The 16371-nt window shown below is 48.7% G+C and overlaps 1 protein-coding gene across 1 annotated transcript in view; it reads left to right on the top strand.

Annotated features, from left to right (window-relative positions):
• Abcc12 (ATP binding cassette subfamily C member 12) overlaps positions 1 to 16371 on the top strand; it is a 63277-nt gene that overhangs the window by 23376 nt on the left and 23530 nt on the right. The window contains exons 11-19 of the mRNA XM_051195051.1: positions 487 to 558; positions 2847 to 2971; positions 5237 to 5309; positions 6784 to 6987; positions 10071 to 10205; positions 10314 to 10389; positions 10486 to 10554; positions 13703 to 13792; positions 14804 to 14907. Of these exons, the coding sequence (XP_051051008.1) occupies positions 487 to 558; positions 2847 to 2971; positions 5237 to 5309; positions 6784 to 6987; positions 10071 to 10205; positions 10314 to 10389; positions 10486 to 10554; positions 13703 to 13792; positions 14804 to 14907 (948 nt within the window). The remainder of the gene's footprint in view (positions 1 to 486; positions 559 to 2846; positions 2972 to 5236; positions 5310 to 6783; positions 6988 to 10070; positions 10206 to 10313; positions 10390 to 10485; positions 10555 to 13702; positions 13793 to 14803; positions 14908 to 16371) is intronic.

Below are 16371 nucleotides of genomic sequence, written 5' to 3'. Positions count from 1 at the left end.
AAAGTCATTCTGTGGAAATAGTGAAAAAAACTTGGAGCTCTAAATTGAGTTGTTATGATAAAAGATTTCTTTAAAAAAAAAAAAGATTTCTGAAATCACTCAGACATCCCATGTCCCTCTGGGTCACATCCCCCTTACCTATCATTAGACTCATTTTCCCCCAGTCTCTGGGCACAGGACAACCCTCATATCTGGGGCCTGTGTCTCCCAAACTGGCACAAGGCTGTTTTACATCAGTGTGTGAACAGGATTTCTACATTTCCAAAAAGCCCTCTGGGCACTCTGCTTGCTGCACAAGGGAGGGCTCTTAATTAAAACTCAAATCTCTGCAACCTTCCAAGCTGTGCATAGACTTGGGGGCCCAGGCTGCAGCTGCCACCTTATAGAGGTAACAGTAGCCTCTTGCCCTTGCTGGCCTGTTCAGCATAGAGCCCAAGCCCCCTGACAGTGTCTGGGAGTAACAGTCTTATCTCTCTTCTGTGACAGGGGAAGGTCTTGGGAATATGCGGGAATGTTGGAAGTGGGAAGAGTTCCCTCATCTCAGCTCTCCTAGGACAGGTAAGGGTGGTGAGAGTTGGAAAGACTTCACTGGTTGAAGAGGGGAAGGATTTACTTGCTTTAGACTTTAGGGACTTGAGCAGCCTGTAGTGCAGTGGTCAGGTTTGGCACATCTTAAAATGAATGTTGTTGATGACTCCCTTGAATTGATGCATTTGGTTGCTCCATGCCTGACTGGACATGGGCCAAGATTTTCACACATCTTTGGGTTTACCTCCCAAAGACAGGAATTAAACAGTGATGGCTTCCTTGCCTTCAGCTCCATGTTGGTCCAAATAAGTGATGGGTCGTTAACATCTGTGGTTTCTCCCATGGCTGTCCTGGTTTATAAAATCCAGGAAAGTCGCTTGGTACAGAATGAAGGAACTGGGGCTCATGGCAACTTTCGATGAATTTTTGATTGTTTGTTTCCAAAACCCTGCCTGAGAGCCTTGAGGAAGGGACTGAATGAATGCATAGAGGCAACAGCGTGACCCAGTTGCCCTGAACGCTTTGTATAGGAAGAGGATGCTTCCTAGATCTTGACCTGTTTCTGCCACCTAGCTGTGAGACCTTAAGCAGGTGATAAAGTGATATACTTTAGCTACAGATGGCCTTCGTGTTGCTGTGTTTTATGAGCTTCAATAAGACATGGTTTGAGGAGGTCGGGGAAGTAACTCTTCCTTCTGTCTCCTGTTGTTCCTAAAGGGAAGATTGGTTGAGCCAGCCGGGGCTGCCTCCCATTGTTTAAAGAATTTGGGGAACCCCTGAAGGGATAAAAAAAAATGAGGCTCAGCAGGGTCCCACCAGAATGGGGGTGTGAGTCTTGTGAGTGCCAATGTGATTTCTTTGGCTGCCCTTGACTTCAGGGAGACTGACTATGATTACCCTTCCTGGAGGTGAGGCAGGGCCTGGGTTGGGTAGGCTCTGGCACCTAAGTGTGTGTGCTACTGTGAGGACCCTAGTGTCTGTGACGCCCTGGAAACCAGCCTCCTTCTCCACCTATCAACACAGGTCTTCCAGCAGTGTAGGAGATGATCCAGGCTGTGCTCAGATTTCCTGCACTGGGCAGCTCATTCGTTCACTGCCAGTCCCTTTTGGTGGTGTGCTCATTTCCACTGGGAGAAAACTGGCCTCCTTTTAGTCTACCCCTATGGTTTATTCCTTGGGAGCATCTCAGAGAAAACAGAGCCTATCTTCCATGACTGGGGAGAGGTAGAGTGGCATGGGAGGCTAAGCTAGTGGGTTCTAGGCTGTGGGGGTACACCACTTGGCCTCAGCCATGTGTTCACCATTTGCCTTTGGATAAAGAAACAGACCTCTCTGGACTGTGCCATCTTCAAAATGGCCAAGGAGAGCTGTGGTGAGGGTTAGCAAAGGGAGTGTACACACCATCCCGAGCTGAGTCCTCCAGACTCAGTGTCAGCTGGCTCAGCACAGCGCCTGGAAGGCACCTGCTATTTCTAGAACTGCTATTGCTAATATTATCATCTCTTTTCCAAGTCTAACTCCAGGCCCCTTCAACCATCTCCAAGGGTTTCAAAATAGCACTGCACCATGTGACACTTTTCCTGATCAGCCATACCATCACCACCCCATGGTCTTCAGCCCCAAGGGTCATGCTTTCTGCAACATATCCCCTCTAATGATTGGGTTGGTCATTTATCACCACTACTGTCTACCATTATCTATCAGAAGCATACATTGTGGGGTCAGTTTAAGTGCCTACGTATACCCAGTATCACAAACTGGGACTCACATGTTTTCTAATTGGATTGCTCAGTGTTATCAAGGTCCCAAAGTTCCACATGAAACTGTGTTTCCCACTCTTTTTGAAAAAAAGAAAGAATTCTGGCCCCATAAGGCCTGAATTCTTGCGTGGTTATAACTGCGTAACTGAGTCAGAGCTACTTTTTTGTAGTGGGGCATGCCAGAGGCTCCACCCCCAAGGGGGGAGGCTGTACTTTTCTCTAGGGAGAGTTGGATTCATTTCAGCACACCTGGTGGAAGGGGTGGGGTCTTGTTACGAATCATTAAGGCATCTTGCAGTAGTGGGCCCAGAGGTGAGATCGGTTTAGGCTGTGCCCTCCAGCTGGCAGCAGGACTCATTACTACCTGTTCTCTAAATGACCTGTCTAGTCCTCGCAAGTGTCCCATCTAGAGCTCTCAACTGCACAATTGGACTTACAGGGTGTGGATCTGTCAACCCCTTTATATCCGTGTGACTAATGCTCATGCAATAAGAGGGTGGCGTCTGGGAGAGACCTGGGATGTGTCTTCTAAGGTTTTCTCCCTTACTTTTGCTCTAGATGCAGTTACAAAAAGGGGTCGTGGCTGTCAATGGACCTTTGGCTTATGTTTCTCAGCAAGCATGGATTTTCCATGGGAATGTGAGGGAGAACATACTGTTTGGAGAGAAGTACAATCACCAAAGGTATTAACTTGGGATGTTTCCAGTGCTGTGGTAGTTGGTGTACCTTGCTTAAGATGCTGATGCCTCTAGGGATGGTTACTGAGTGGATTTTTTTTTAAAGGAGCATTGATCCTCCCGGGAGATGGATTTTCTTTTTCTGACCCAGGAGTTCAGAGGAAGCACGTTGTTCTGCAGACCTGTGACCACATGGCATGCCAAGAAGAGGACTCAGTTGTCACTTCATTCCCAGGGCAGAGTCCCATATGCTCTGAGGTTCTCTGTAACAGGGCATATGTTCTCTAGCTGGAGGAAAATGAGTCTTGCAATTTTGATTTAGGCTAAGTTGCTAAAACTTTGCATGGGATCATGAACAGAAGGCATGCAATTAGTCAGTCCTGACATGATTAATTCACATGGCCACTACCAAGGTATATTGTTGTTAGTGTCCTCAAATGGTCCAATAACATAAAATCAAATTTCCTGTTATAGATCTTTAATATTGCTGGCTCATTTTATTTAAGCTCTGGGAAGTGATGTCCTCCTAGGTCTGCTTACCTAAGATGAGTCCCATACAACTTGTATAAGGAGATCCAGGCATTCTATCCCATTTCACTGATGGGGGAGCTGAAGTTCAGAGCAGTGAGTTGACTGCTAACAAAGCTTGAGTCTTGGACTTTGGGCCCCAGGATCCAGCATCATTTGTTTCCATTGAGGTTGCCTGACAGCAGGGTCACTCAAAAGCATCCTCAGACACCACAGGACTGAATTAGGAAGAGTCAGACTTAGGAATCCAGTTGCAGTTTGGGCTTCTTTTATTATCTGAGCTCACAGACTCCATACTCTATGGGCTGGCATTGGTCAGCAAGTTTATTCCCAGCAGGAAGTCTGTGGCTCTCCTCTTTCCCTGGCTGTGATGTCCCAACAGAAGGTTCACATATGACAGGAAGTTCTGATCAGTGATGGGAGTCCTTGGCATGAGCCAAACTTCTCTGCTCCATGTCTCATGGCCACACCCCTTTTGCCCATCCCTATACCATCCCTCTCTGGAATGCCTTTGCTTTCCATGGTTACTTAATTTATCAATAAGGAGGTGAAGATAGCAAGTATTCACCAAATGCCTGCCATGTGCAGGGCAACACAAGGAATGCAGATATTGCTCCTCATGTATGAGTCACATTAGTGTTGTGTGACAGATGTCAGGGCAGGAGCAACTTAGTGGAGGAAGACTTGTTTTGGTCCACCAAGGCAAGAGAGGCATGGTGGAACAGCTCTGTTTGTGGTAAAAGCTGCTATCAGCTAATAATGTAGTTTCCAATCATCCTTAGTAGAGGCATGCAGCTTGACAAGTGGGGCAAAAGTCTCTGGCTCAATGTGGGGTCCAGTAGCTGCTTGGATGGTGCACAAATGCAAATGTCACTTGGTATGCCAGCCATTCAAGACAGTGGAGGGATTCTGAGGCTATGGGTCACTGGGGTGACTTGGGGGCAGTTCACCATGGGGGAGATTCAGAGAAAGTAGAAGCAGTGGGGTGTCACCTTCTCCCCTACTGTGGGACCTCAGACCTCACTAGACTATGTGGCCAGGAGCCCTAAGAGGTAGCACCTACCTAGGCTGAGTGGGAGTGTGCCCAGTAAGATGAGCTATTTGCCCAGCAACTAGACTGTGCAGAACTAGCAATTCCTCATAAGTCTGAACTCCAATCTGAGAATGGGTGATACTAAGGAGCACAACAGTCTTGGAAGCCCCAGCGCTAGGGTCCACTTCCCACTCTTCCTTTTTCCCCCGTGAAGTGACATCGTCTCTCCAACGTGATGATGTGTGGACAGAGCAGTTTTACGGAGCAGAAGGAGTTAATCAAGAATGTCAGGGTTGGCTTTGTGATCCCATAACCCCATGCTGCTCCACCACATATATGCCCTCTTCCATTCATGGCTTTGATTCGTCCCTGGGTCCTTCTAGACATCATCTTCAGCAACCACATCATGATTCCCTTCTCTGACTCAAAGAGCAATGATATCAGATGGCAACCCCAGGATTTCATAGTCAGTGGTGTCATTTTCCCTGCATGACAGGAACCCTGTAAGAGGAGGGACCAACCCCGAGTCAAGGGAAGACGCCAGGGGCCAAGGAGACACTGCCCTTGGGACAAGGCAACTTGCCTGAGAGACTTGAGCAAAGCAGCAGCACGATCTTCCTCCTGTCCTCTCAACAGCAGTGGTTCCTCCAGGAGCAGCGAGGCAGCAGTGCTGCATGCTAGCCTTACCATTCTGACCTCTATGCCCACAGGTATCAGCACACGGTTCATGTCTGTGGTCTCCAGAAGGACTTGAACAGCCTCCCTTATGGAGACCTGACTGAGGTGAGCAGAGCTGAGTCCCTTCTGCCCAGCTGACTCTGGATTTATAGCTACATGTTTCAGAGGCAGAAAGTCCCAAGGAAATGCTGCCAAAGTCCAGTCTCTGCCTATCAAGAATTCTTCTTTGGGGTCCACCAAGTGGAGGGGGACCCAAGCCTACTTTGTTTGACTCATCATGGTTGCTTCCACAGCCAACTTCCAAATTTTCCATCATCTCAGGAAGGGTTCCTGGACAACTGCTGCCTAAACTCAAGGTCCAGCTCTTTCTTCAAATCAGTGGTCCAGAGTGTGCCTCATACTTGGGAGTCTCAGAGCTCCTTTTTGTTCCCTGTCTCCATGCAGCCCAGGAATGCTGAGTCACCTTCAGACCTTGCCCCTAGGCTGACTGTCCTGTATTCGGCTGACTCGGGTGATCCAGAGCCCTTGTGTCCCCCTCCTCTCTCTCCCGATCATACCAGGTCTCTAAGGCAAGCTTTCCCACAGTGCCTTCTCAGAGAACTGGCTCTTCTAGTCTCTCACTCTGCCCGTCAGGAGTGGCTGGCCTTTCTGAATGTACATGTGGCCCTGACTTCTTCCACGTTGTGTCTCTGCACCTCTGTCAGCCAGCCAAAGTGTCTGTCCACCTCCTAGTCTTTCAGGATCTAGCCCAGCTTCACTGAGGAAGACCCTGGAGTCCACAGTCAGCAGCAGTTTGTCAGCAAGTGCTGTAATTAATGTCTCTTGTCTTGGTGAATATGTCGGCTGCTGTTTTTGTGTGGCTAGTGCTCCCTGCTAAAATGTGAGCTCCTGGTTCATAGGTCTCTTCTCTTCTAGCATCGGACTTGGTACCTGGGCACCTGAGGACAGTGGGATTCACTCCGGGCTCAGGAGGATGGGATTCCTAGAAAAACATGACCTAGGCTTTTCACCTTGCAGCAAATGTTTACTGAGCTTCTAATCCATGCTTCAGATCAGGTGCTGGGTCTTAGAGATTGATGGTGAGCAAGATAGCATGTGTCTTGTCTTCATAGTGCATACAGTTACATACAAGGAAGTGAACATAGGGGTCCCTGGTCCATCTCCCAGACACTTTGCCTGCTTTTCATTATCCATTCCTCTAGAGTTCTTTGCTTTAAAAAAACAAACAACAACAACAACAAAAACAAAACAAAACAAAACAAAAAAAAACCTCCTTTGTGTTATCAGTCAATAAACAGTGGACTATGCACTGGGAAGCAGGAGCCCTTTATCCAGTAGTCTCCCCTCGCTCAGATGCGTCCCATCACAGTGGGCACTGTGCTTCAATGGGGTGAGGGAGATGGAGTTCTTGCAGTCACCACTGTCCAGTGTGAGGGGTGGAGGAGCTTGTGTGCAGAGGCAATCAGCCAGTGTGCCTTCTCCCTGAGACCCAGGGAACGTTAGGAAGCTCTTGGTGTACAAGAACTAGAGGGTGGCAGATGAACTTAATGATGGGCTGTGCCATTATTCCTGTCTACAGATTGGTGAGCGGGGTGTCAACCTCTCTGGGGGACAGAGGCAGAGGATCAGCCTGGCCCGTGCTGTGTACGCCAACCGTCAACTGTACCTGCTGGACGACCCACTCTCAGCTGTGGATGCCCACGTGGGGAAGCTTGTCTTTGAGGAGTGCATCAAGAAGACACTCAAGGGAAAGACCGTTGTCCTGGTTACCCACCAGTTGCAGGTGACAGGGACATGGAGGGTCCATGAGGTCTGGGGATGAGTGCAGGCCATGCTCATAGAGACTCCTCTTCTGCCTACAAATGCCTTCCCCACCTGAAACTGACCTTACCTGGACAGGGGATGAGAGGGCAGGGAATGGAGGAGGCACTGGTGCGTCCTGCAGCCACACTCGCTTCCAGGCACCGCTGCCTGCTTGTCTCTGTGTTTGACATCCACTGGCCTAGGCCTTGGGGTCACTGGGGACAGGATCGATTGTTCATCCACCACAAAGTAGATTCTCCAGGATCGGTTGGCTCAGAGAGCTGGGCCATTGGTGTCAAGAGGAGCCAGGCAGGGACAATTCAGGCCCCACCCTTTCTCCTCTAGGGACTGGATGGACCTGAGGTCAGGGGTTCTTTGTCTGGGGATGGTAGAAACTCTGCTTTCTTTCCTCATCCAGAAAGTCATGGGGTCCTGTGATGAGGGTCCCAGGCACCTTAATCTTCCCCCCACCCAGGAAAGGCTCTGGAGGCCAGGGCTAGGGTCCAAATGATGGGGCTTATGTTGGGAGAAAATGGAGAATTAGGTTGTATGATCATAGACCTTGTTGCATCTCTCCCACATACAGGTTCAGAACACTTGGATGTGTATCTAGGGCCTCCTTCTTTACCCAAGATAATCCAGGGCTCCCCTCTCATGCTGTCTCTCCCTACTTTTCTATAGTAAGTCCCAGAGATACATTGTGTGAGTGTGTAAGTGCATGCATGAGTGTGTGCATGTGCCTGTGTGTGTGCCCCAGTGTAGGACTCACCCCACCGGCATTGGGAGATGGCCCATGGGGGCAAGGGTGCAGAAGCCCTGTCTTCTTGTCCAGCAGACCTATCTGGGGGCAGGAGGCAGGTCTCATTGTTTTTCAGTGAAGGGGAAGCTGAGCTGGTGGGAGAGTTAAGCAGCAAATGAAGTTTATAGGACCCCGCAGTCAGTATGCTAGGACCTTCTGGCCGGGGCCAGGAGGACCACCCCAAAGACAGTGGTGCTTCTCAAGGACCCAGGAAACCCAGCTGTTCTGGAGCCTCCCCACAATAAGCTTTAAGCATTCAAATTTTGCACATGTGGGTGTCTGGTTCCTACAGCGGGTATGCCACCACTGTAGTTAACCCCGAGTCGGGCTAGTTGGACAAGAACGCTTAGGTCCTTTGCAAGCCAGGGCCAAGGTAGAGGAGAAGGCTGCCTAGTTCCATCTAGAAATGGTCTCTGGCCTAGCCAGAGTCCTGAGTTTGGTTACCAGGCTTTGGCTTGTGAACATTGTGCTTGTCAATAGCCTGCCTTGGGAAGGCTGTCTTCCTGAGGAGTCCTCTGTCATGGATTTTGATGCCTTTGTCTGGATGGGTGTGAGATGGAGCTGTCCCTCCAGGAGCCATCACGGAGGGTAAAACATAGCCATCTTGGACACTAACTAGCTAGGGGTATGCTCTTAGGCAAGCTAGTGTTTTCCCAGGTTCTCCAGCAGCATACCTCGCCAAGGTCATTTTAGCTCACTTTTTTTACTTGTTGGAAAAGGGAGGCCACCAGGTGGCACTATAATCTTGGTGTGATCATCATCCCATTCTTTGTGGGGGAGGGGAGGAAGCCTCTAACTGTAGCCCTGGGGCTTTCCAGAACATTTCTTAGCTGCTTTGACCTCAGATGCACTGGAGTAGCTGGTCAGGACAGTCACTCATCCGTGTACTTGGGGAAACAAAGTGAGGCTGGTAGTCAGATGGTATCTGTTCAGGGCTCACATTCCTAAGCGTTTGCAGAGCATGGCCGAGCAAAGCTACCCATGCCACTGGAGTGAACTGAGGGCTTGCTGGCAGGAGGAACCTTTGCTGGGCCTTTCCAGGTTTGGGCGGTGGACCCCATACAGGTAGAAAAGCCTGCGGATTGTAACAGGCCCTAAGTGCTTCCTTTCCTTATCTGGAAAATCGGTGGCTCAGCCAAGCTGCAAGCTTTCTTGCCCTGGAGGTGCAAGAGAGGTAAGATGTGAGATCAGGCTGTGAAACTTTAGAAGGTGATGTGTGAAGTACAAGTTTGTCTTCTGTCAGAAGGTGTCTCTGCTGGGCACTAACAGTCACATTTCTGCTTGTGCTGCCTGGGGAGGGGGATGAGTCTCAGATAGGGACACTTAGAGGCTAGAAGTACCCAAGCTGTTAGAACCACTCTGGCTGAATCATTTGGGCACCACATACCCCATCAGTAGTACAACCGTCCTGCTTCCAGGATCTGAATCAAATGCAGCCAAGTGGGCTTTGGAATAGTGTGCAAGGGCAAAGCAGGAACTTTGGCCCTGGCTTCTTCAGGTGGAACTGTTCCCAGGCTTGCAGCATCTTGCCTGCCTCTAGGATGGGGCTTTCTGCCCTTTGATGGGTGGGTCCAATTGGGAAGTGCTCTTTCTTCTTCAAAAATAAAAGAGGGTCCCTCTTAGCAGAAATCTTTAATCACAGGACTGACATGGGTCCCAGAATCAGAAAAGCAGAAATGTTTTGGGTAAAATGGAAAGCAGAATATTGTACATACAGTTATTGTAATGTGAAAGCTGGTGGGAGTGCATGTGGCCTGTGGTGTGGTTTCTATCCCCTGGGCTCAGTGGGGTGGGGCTTCTGGCAAAGCTGAGATCACATTTTCTATCTTTACCAAACCATGGCCTCTAAATGGTCAATCAGATTTCTTAGTAGGGTAACTCATTCAGAGAGAAGAAGGAAAGGAAGGTTCAATTGCTTCATTGTGGCAGCCAGAGTCCAGCTTCTGTACTCAAGAGATTGGGCTAGCTCAGTGGTTCTTAACTGGGATCCCCTGGGGGCATTTGGAAATGCTCAAAGACATTTGCTTGTCACACTAGGGGAAGGCCTTCTCCTGGTGGGTAAAGACCAAAGAGACTGAAAAAGCCTACAATGCACAGGACAGCCCCCACAGACAAGGAATTATTTGCCCTCTAATGCCAATAATGCTGGGATTGAAAACTCCATTAACTCAATGTACCTGGGAGAGCTGGACGTATGTTTGGCATGCGGTCTTTCTGCTCTTACCGAGGCAGTGCCATTGTGGATCACTGTACTGTTTCTGCAGTTCCTGGAGTCTTGTGATGAGGTCATTTTGTTAGAAGATGGAGAGATTTGTGAAAAGGGCACCCACAAGGAGTTGATGGAAGAGAGGGGGCGCTATGCAAAGCTGATTCACAACCTCCGAGGATTGCAATTCAAGGTAACTGCGTGCCCACCCATGAGTGGGACTAAGAGCCTTTCCTCATGACTTCCCGCCTGGGAGAAGTCTGCCATTGCACTTTCAGAGGTAATTCTGTTTTATCTCCAGGATCCAGAGCACATTTACAATGCAGCCATGGTGGAGGCCTTGAAGGAGAGTCCAGCTCAGAGAGATGAAGATGATGGTATAGTCAGACTGACCGTGCCCCTCCCTCACTGTCCCTGGGTCCCTAGTGGACGAGAACCTTTTCATGGACTTATTATACAATTTCTCATCCTAGTCTTGGCTCCAGGCGATGAGAAAGATGAAGGAAAAGAACCTGAAATGGAAGAATTTGTAGATATAAAAGGTATTTAGCATCCTCTCCCTTGGTTGTGTACCCTGGTTTGCATGCTGGGCATCCAGTACCAGGAGAGAAGAGCAGAAACACACTGGCTATTACTCTGGAAAGCTAGGGTTGTGGTATGTTGGAGTGTGAGACTGTTCTTGGTAATGTTGACTGTCATTTTAATTGGGCTGTGAAGCTTCTTGAAGATTAGTAAAGACCATTACTGGGTTCTTTCTGAAGACATTCTGGGAGACAGTAGCCTATGAGGAAAACCTACCCTAAATGAGGGCAGCAGCATCACCTAGATTGGGAACCCAGATGGAATAAAGGGGAACAGAGGACATGCCCATTGGTGCTTCCTTCCTTCCTTGCTTGCTTGCTTCCTTCCTTCCCTCCCCTTCCTTCCCTCCCTCCCCCTTCTTTCCTTTCTTCCCTCCCTTCCTCCCTCCTCCACTCTTTTTTTTTTTCTTTGTTTCCTGGCCGCCATGAACAAGAAATTTGACACTTTTAATTAATTATTTTTTTTAGAGATTATAACACAGTTACATCGCTTCCCACTTACCTTTCCTCCCCTAAACCTCTCACGTGCCCCACCTCCTTGTTCTCTTTCAAGTTTGTGGCTTCTTTTTCTTTACTTGTGCGTATCCCTAAATGTAAAAATCCAATCTGTTCAATCCATGTGCTGTTACTTGTATGTACATGTTTTCAGGTCTGGCCCTCTGGTTAACCAGTTGCTGTGCTCTTGCCTGGGGAAGACAATTTCTCCTGCACTCGACACTCCTAGTTGCCTATTCTTTGTGTAGGGTTGAGCTTCCCCTTCCTTGATAGCCTATCCCTTGGTGTCATCCTTGTTCAGGTCATGAAACTGGACACTCCCAGCCTTAGCTTCTTAATCTACAAAGCAGGGAAATAATAGAATCAACTTTGAAGAGTCTTGTAAAGTTTAAATGAGAAACTGTGATTAGCAAATTGCCTGAACCGTAATGACCTTCAGAAGTTGAGTCTGGATGGATTTCCATGGGGATGGAGGCTGGATCAGGTTACACATCCATTCAACAAATAGGTTCTAGACATTGCACTGAGTGCCGAGTCCTGAAACAGGGAAGAAGGTGGTGTTCACAGTTGATTCTACAGCCTGGTACAGGTCACAGGCAAATGGCGGCTGTGGCAAACTGGGGTAAAGGTAATGGGGAGCTGGCATGGGGGAACAGCTAGGCTATGAGAGGCCCCCAGAGGGGTCAGTCTGCACTGGTCCTTCAGGAACATGTAGGATTTTTCTTCCTAGGGGTAATGGGGAGAGACGATGGGAGTATGGGGGTGGGGCTTGAGAGCAAGGGTATGAGAAAATTCCAGGGAAGAGGAAGTAGAGATGAGACTGGCCAAGGCCAGCTGTTGAGGCTACCTCTTTTCCTTAGACTGTTGCTACCTATCCCTTATCCCCAGGGCACAGAGTCTGTGCCTCAGATTGTTTAGAGACAGGGGTCACAAGTCTTCAAAGTGCCCACAGTGGGGTAGCTTTCTGCTAGAGCCATGATCCTCGCTGATCACATCACACCACACACACATGATGACACAGGCCTCTAATTCTAGAATGAGGGAGGCCAAGTCAAGAAGATCCTGAGTTTGAGGTTTGCCTGGGTGACTATAGCATATACTGTTTCTGAAGCAAAATAAGTAAACAATCAGCAGCCAAGACTACAGGGCAACGCACTGCAGATGCCATTCATCTTTGTAGCACACCATCCTTTTATAATCCACGTAGAAGGGAACAACACAAAACAAAACACTGCCAGTGGAATGGTAGCATCTATCAAAAATGGAGGCACATCTGGATTTCAGAATGTTAAAATGTAGGGGAAAAAAAAGCCTTTAGTTGCTGGAATATGGCACTGTTAATGCTGCTTGTGACATATGCACACATATGTGGGAAGACAGCTCATTTTTATGGACTGTAAGTCTTCCTGGACCAAAGGGAAACACCAAAGATACCTCTCCCATGCTTTGGGGGGAAACTCCAGGCTGCTCCCGTGATATCTTGTGGGGGATGGAGACCCCTCTTCCTTATGTGCTCACTACCCACCCTTCTCTGGACAAGAAAGTAGAATGTGAAACATCATTGGAGACGAGACCCCGTCTCCCAAGGTTAGCCACTGAGATTCAGAGTACATGGTGCTAGAAGGGCAGGGCACACACTGAAGGCTGAAGTATTTTCTAAAGCTCAGGGAAGGCCCTGGATGGGCCGTCAGGCTGAAGGGACATTTGTGCCTTGGGTTGCCCTCATACACTGCCTTTCCCTCATTTTGCAGCCTAAGAATGGAGTGGAACATTCTAAAGAAGTTTGCAGGCTCTCAGACAGAGAATGGTGTGTGTGTGGGGGGGGGGGCTTTGTCCATTGGGCACCACGGACAAAGAGACCATGTATAAATTCCACCACCACATCCACCTGTCCTGTCACAGCAATACACACAGCCAACTGAGCTTGGGAGTTCTCAATGGATACAGACTAATTGTACACTCATTTGCGTCTTCTGCTTGAGGTTCAGTTCTGGGAGCCAGCACAGCCCTGTTCTCCCAGGTTAAGCACGTAATGAACACTATAGAGTCCTCAAAAGATTCCAAGTCACTTACCTCACAGGGCTGTGAAGAGGATCAAGTAATCTAAAATGAGCAAATGTGTATTAGGAATTTGAAAGCACGTGGAAAACAAGACAAGTGCCCTTAGCAGTGGAGGGGGGGTGGTGGAAGGGGGCCGCTGGCCTCACTGTGTGCCCACTCTGGCCATGAGGCTCATGGCCTTGTGTTGTGGATTTTTCTTTCCCGCCAGCTTCCATGGCTGCCTTGCTCCAAATGAATACACAGAGATGCTACATTAATTATAAACCGTTGGCCGATAACTAGGGCTTCTTATTGGCTAACTCTGTCTTAATTATTAACACATTTCTATTAATCTAAGTATTTCCACATGGTCCAGACCTGTTACTCCCTTAGTGGCCTACATGGAGACTCTTTCTGGTGGGTTTTCTCTGCCTCCCCTTTCCCAGAATTCTCCTTGTCCTAGTCCCACCTATCTTCCCGCCTCATTGGCCAGACAGTGTTTTATTCATCAGCCAATAAGAGAAACATATCTATAGAAGGACATCCTCCATCAGCATTGTGTTTGTCGCCATAGCTCCTGAGCACCAGCTTGTCCAGATGGAGTCTCCTCGAGAAGGAATCGTGACCTGCAAAACATACCACAGCTATATTAAGGCTTCTGGAGGTTTGGTATAAAACATCAGGTTTCTTGACTTAATTTGCATTTTAAAAATCTGTTTTTAAACTGTTGGGTTCATGTTTTTATGATTCCTTCAGCAATTACTCTTTTTATGCTTATGCTAGCTCTGCTTATCAGTGCTTTTATTTTCCCCACCTAAAACCTAAAGCCTGATAATACAACCCTTTAAATGGAGTCATTTTTTATTTCCATTAAAGCTGCCAGGTTCTGTTTTATTGGAGCTGAGTGGGCAGCAGCCAGAAGCTGTCGGTGGTTCTTACACACACAGACACACCCACAGATACAGACACACGCGCGCGCGCACACACACACACACACACACACACACACACACACACACACACATGCTGGATTGCTGAACACAGCCACAATCACACAAGAGACTATCTGCATGTGTAAGTCTCTTCCAAAAGACTGGGGATTTGGATATTAGAGACAGAGTGCATGTGTAGCCCAGACTGGCCTCACACTTCCGATCTACCCAACCAAGCATTCCTGGGCCTAGAACATCAGACAGACTCTCCCCCACCCCCAACTGGACTCTTGACTTGCTTTTAATGAGTACTGACTTGCCTGTGTTAAATGGAACATTAAATAGACATGGTCACACATACCTGTAATCTCAGTCTTGGGGGAAACTGAGGCAGGAGGATCACAATTGTAAAGGCAGCCTTAGCTGTATTGTTTGAAGTTATCCTGGGCTGTATAACAAGGGCCTATCTCAAACGAACAAACTGGACACTGAAGGTTTTCCTAACATGTTGACAGTTTGGTTCTGTTTCCAACCAAATGGAACAAATGTCCTTATTGAGGCACAGGGGCCCAACATGAAGACATCTTGAGTCAGCCTAGCACATGGACCCTCCAGATGGGGGAATCTTTTTTTTTTTTTTTTTTTTTTTTTTCAGCCCTGGCCTCCCCAAATCCCAGGGGGTGAGGCTCGGGGTAGGGGATCTGGCCCTGGCCTCACATCTTCTCCCCTTGCTCCCCTGGCAGGGTACCTGGTCTCCTTCCTGGTGCTGTGTCTCTTCTTCCTCATGATGGGCAGCTCTGCTTTCAGCACTTGGTGGCTGGGCCTCTGGTTAGACAGGGGATCCCAGGTGAGTTTCCCTTGACAATGGAAGGAAACGCTTGCCAATAGTGACACCTGGTGTGTTCCCTTTGTGCCCTTGCCCCTTTTGGGCCTTGCAATTCAAATTCTTGAGATCCTTTTCTGCTTTTAAAACAAGCAAGGCACCTACCTGGAAGTTTCCGTGTACAACGTCAGATTTAAAAGGGTTTGCTGAAAAAATGATGGTTTCAATGCGCAGAGTTGCACTTGCTCCGGTAGGGTAGTACCACTGAGACCACTGAGGTCTCCTCTAAGGAGGGACGGGAGGGGCCCGGGAAGATGAGCAAAGACTGATGCATCCCTGACTCTGAAGGAGAAGTGCATCTTGTCATAGACATCGCTTAGTGCTCTGCAAAGGTGCCTTAGCAGGAAGAGGACCTAAAACGGATGCAGCCTTTGTAAGTGCTCCAAGACCACCAGGGCCTTCCATTTTTCCCAACGTTTCCATCATGGCCAGGGCCCTTCCTTGGCAGCTCCACCAATACATGCCTCTTCCTCCAGCTTGCTGGAATAGTTCCCCAGTTGTTGGCCATTGGTCTCAAAGCTTTACCTGGAGCTCCAGGGAATATGGTGGGGGTACCTGCTCATTTTCCAAGATTGCACTGTGGTACCAACTTGTTGCTATGGCATCAAATAAGGATGCATGGGTATGGGGGAGGGGAGAGGCTGTTTGACACAGCTTCCTGGGGCTGTTTGTTCCTACAAGCATAAGACAGGGAGAAGCCTGCTCTGTGCAAATAAAGCAAGAGCCATCTTGAAATACATGTGTTCTTCCAAGTCCCCACTCATGAAGATTCTGTCCACTCCTCAGATGTAGGGTCAGGTGGAGCTGTCCCCTAGGCTCAGGGCTTCTTCGTTAGGCCTCTGAGCATGCAGCAACAGTGGCAGGCATGCCCCTGTGTTTATTCCTGATCCCCAATGCTGTGGGTACAACCTACAGCATGGCAAAGCCTCCTCTGCAAGCTGAGCCTTTCATCAACTAACCCCCAGGGATGCTTTTTCCTCAGCAGATGCTCATCCATCAGCCACCTCTGGTTTACATTTCCCCCATTACTGTAATCAGCAGAATGGCATTTAGAAGAGACATGTTTGTTTGCTCCCCAAAGGCATCCTTGACTTTTAGCACACAGCCTAGAGAAAAATGAAACTGTCAATTTCTCAACAACAGGCAATGGCCTCTCTTCAGAAATGTTGGGGAAGTTATGTTCCCTGGCTGGGAAGGGTGGAGCTACTGTATGTTGGGACCCTCTGAGAGCCCCCTTGGGTTTGCTAGGCTCCATCTTTCTTGCCAGGGCCTCCAGATCAGGGCAGCAGCACCCTCACTGTTGACCCTTGGAGACAAGCCGGGGAGAGGATTAAGGAACGGGACCACCCTCCACCGAGTCCCCTGATTCTCATTAGACAGTAGCTGCTGCTGGGCAGCTGGGGCTATGGGAGGATGGTCCCTGGCTGT

This window comes from Phodopus roborovskii, unplaced genomic scaffold (genome assembly GCF_943737965.1).
Source record: "Phodopus roborovskii unplaced genomic scaffold, PHOROB, whole genome shotgun sequence".
NCBI lineage: Eukaryota > Metazoa > Chordata > Mammalia > Rodentia > Cricetidae > Phodopus > Phodopus roborovskii.
This window is presented reverse-complemented; position numbering and strand designations above follow the sequence as displayed.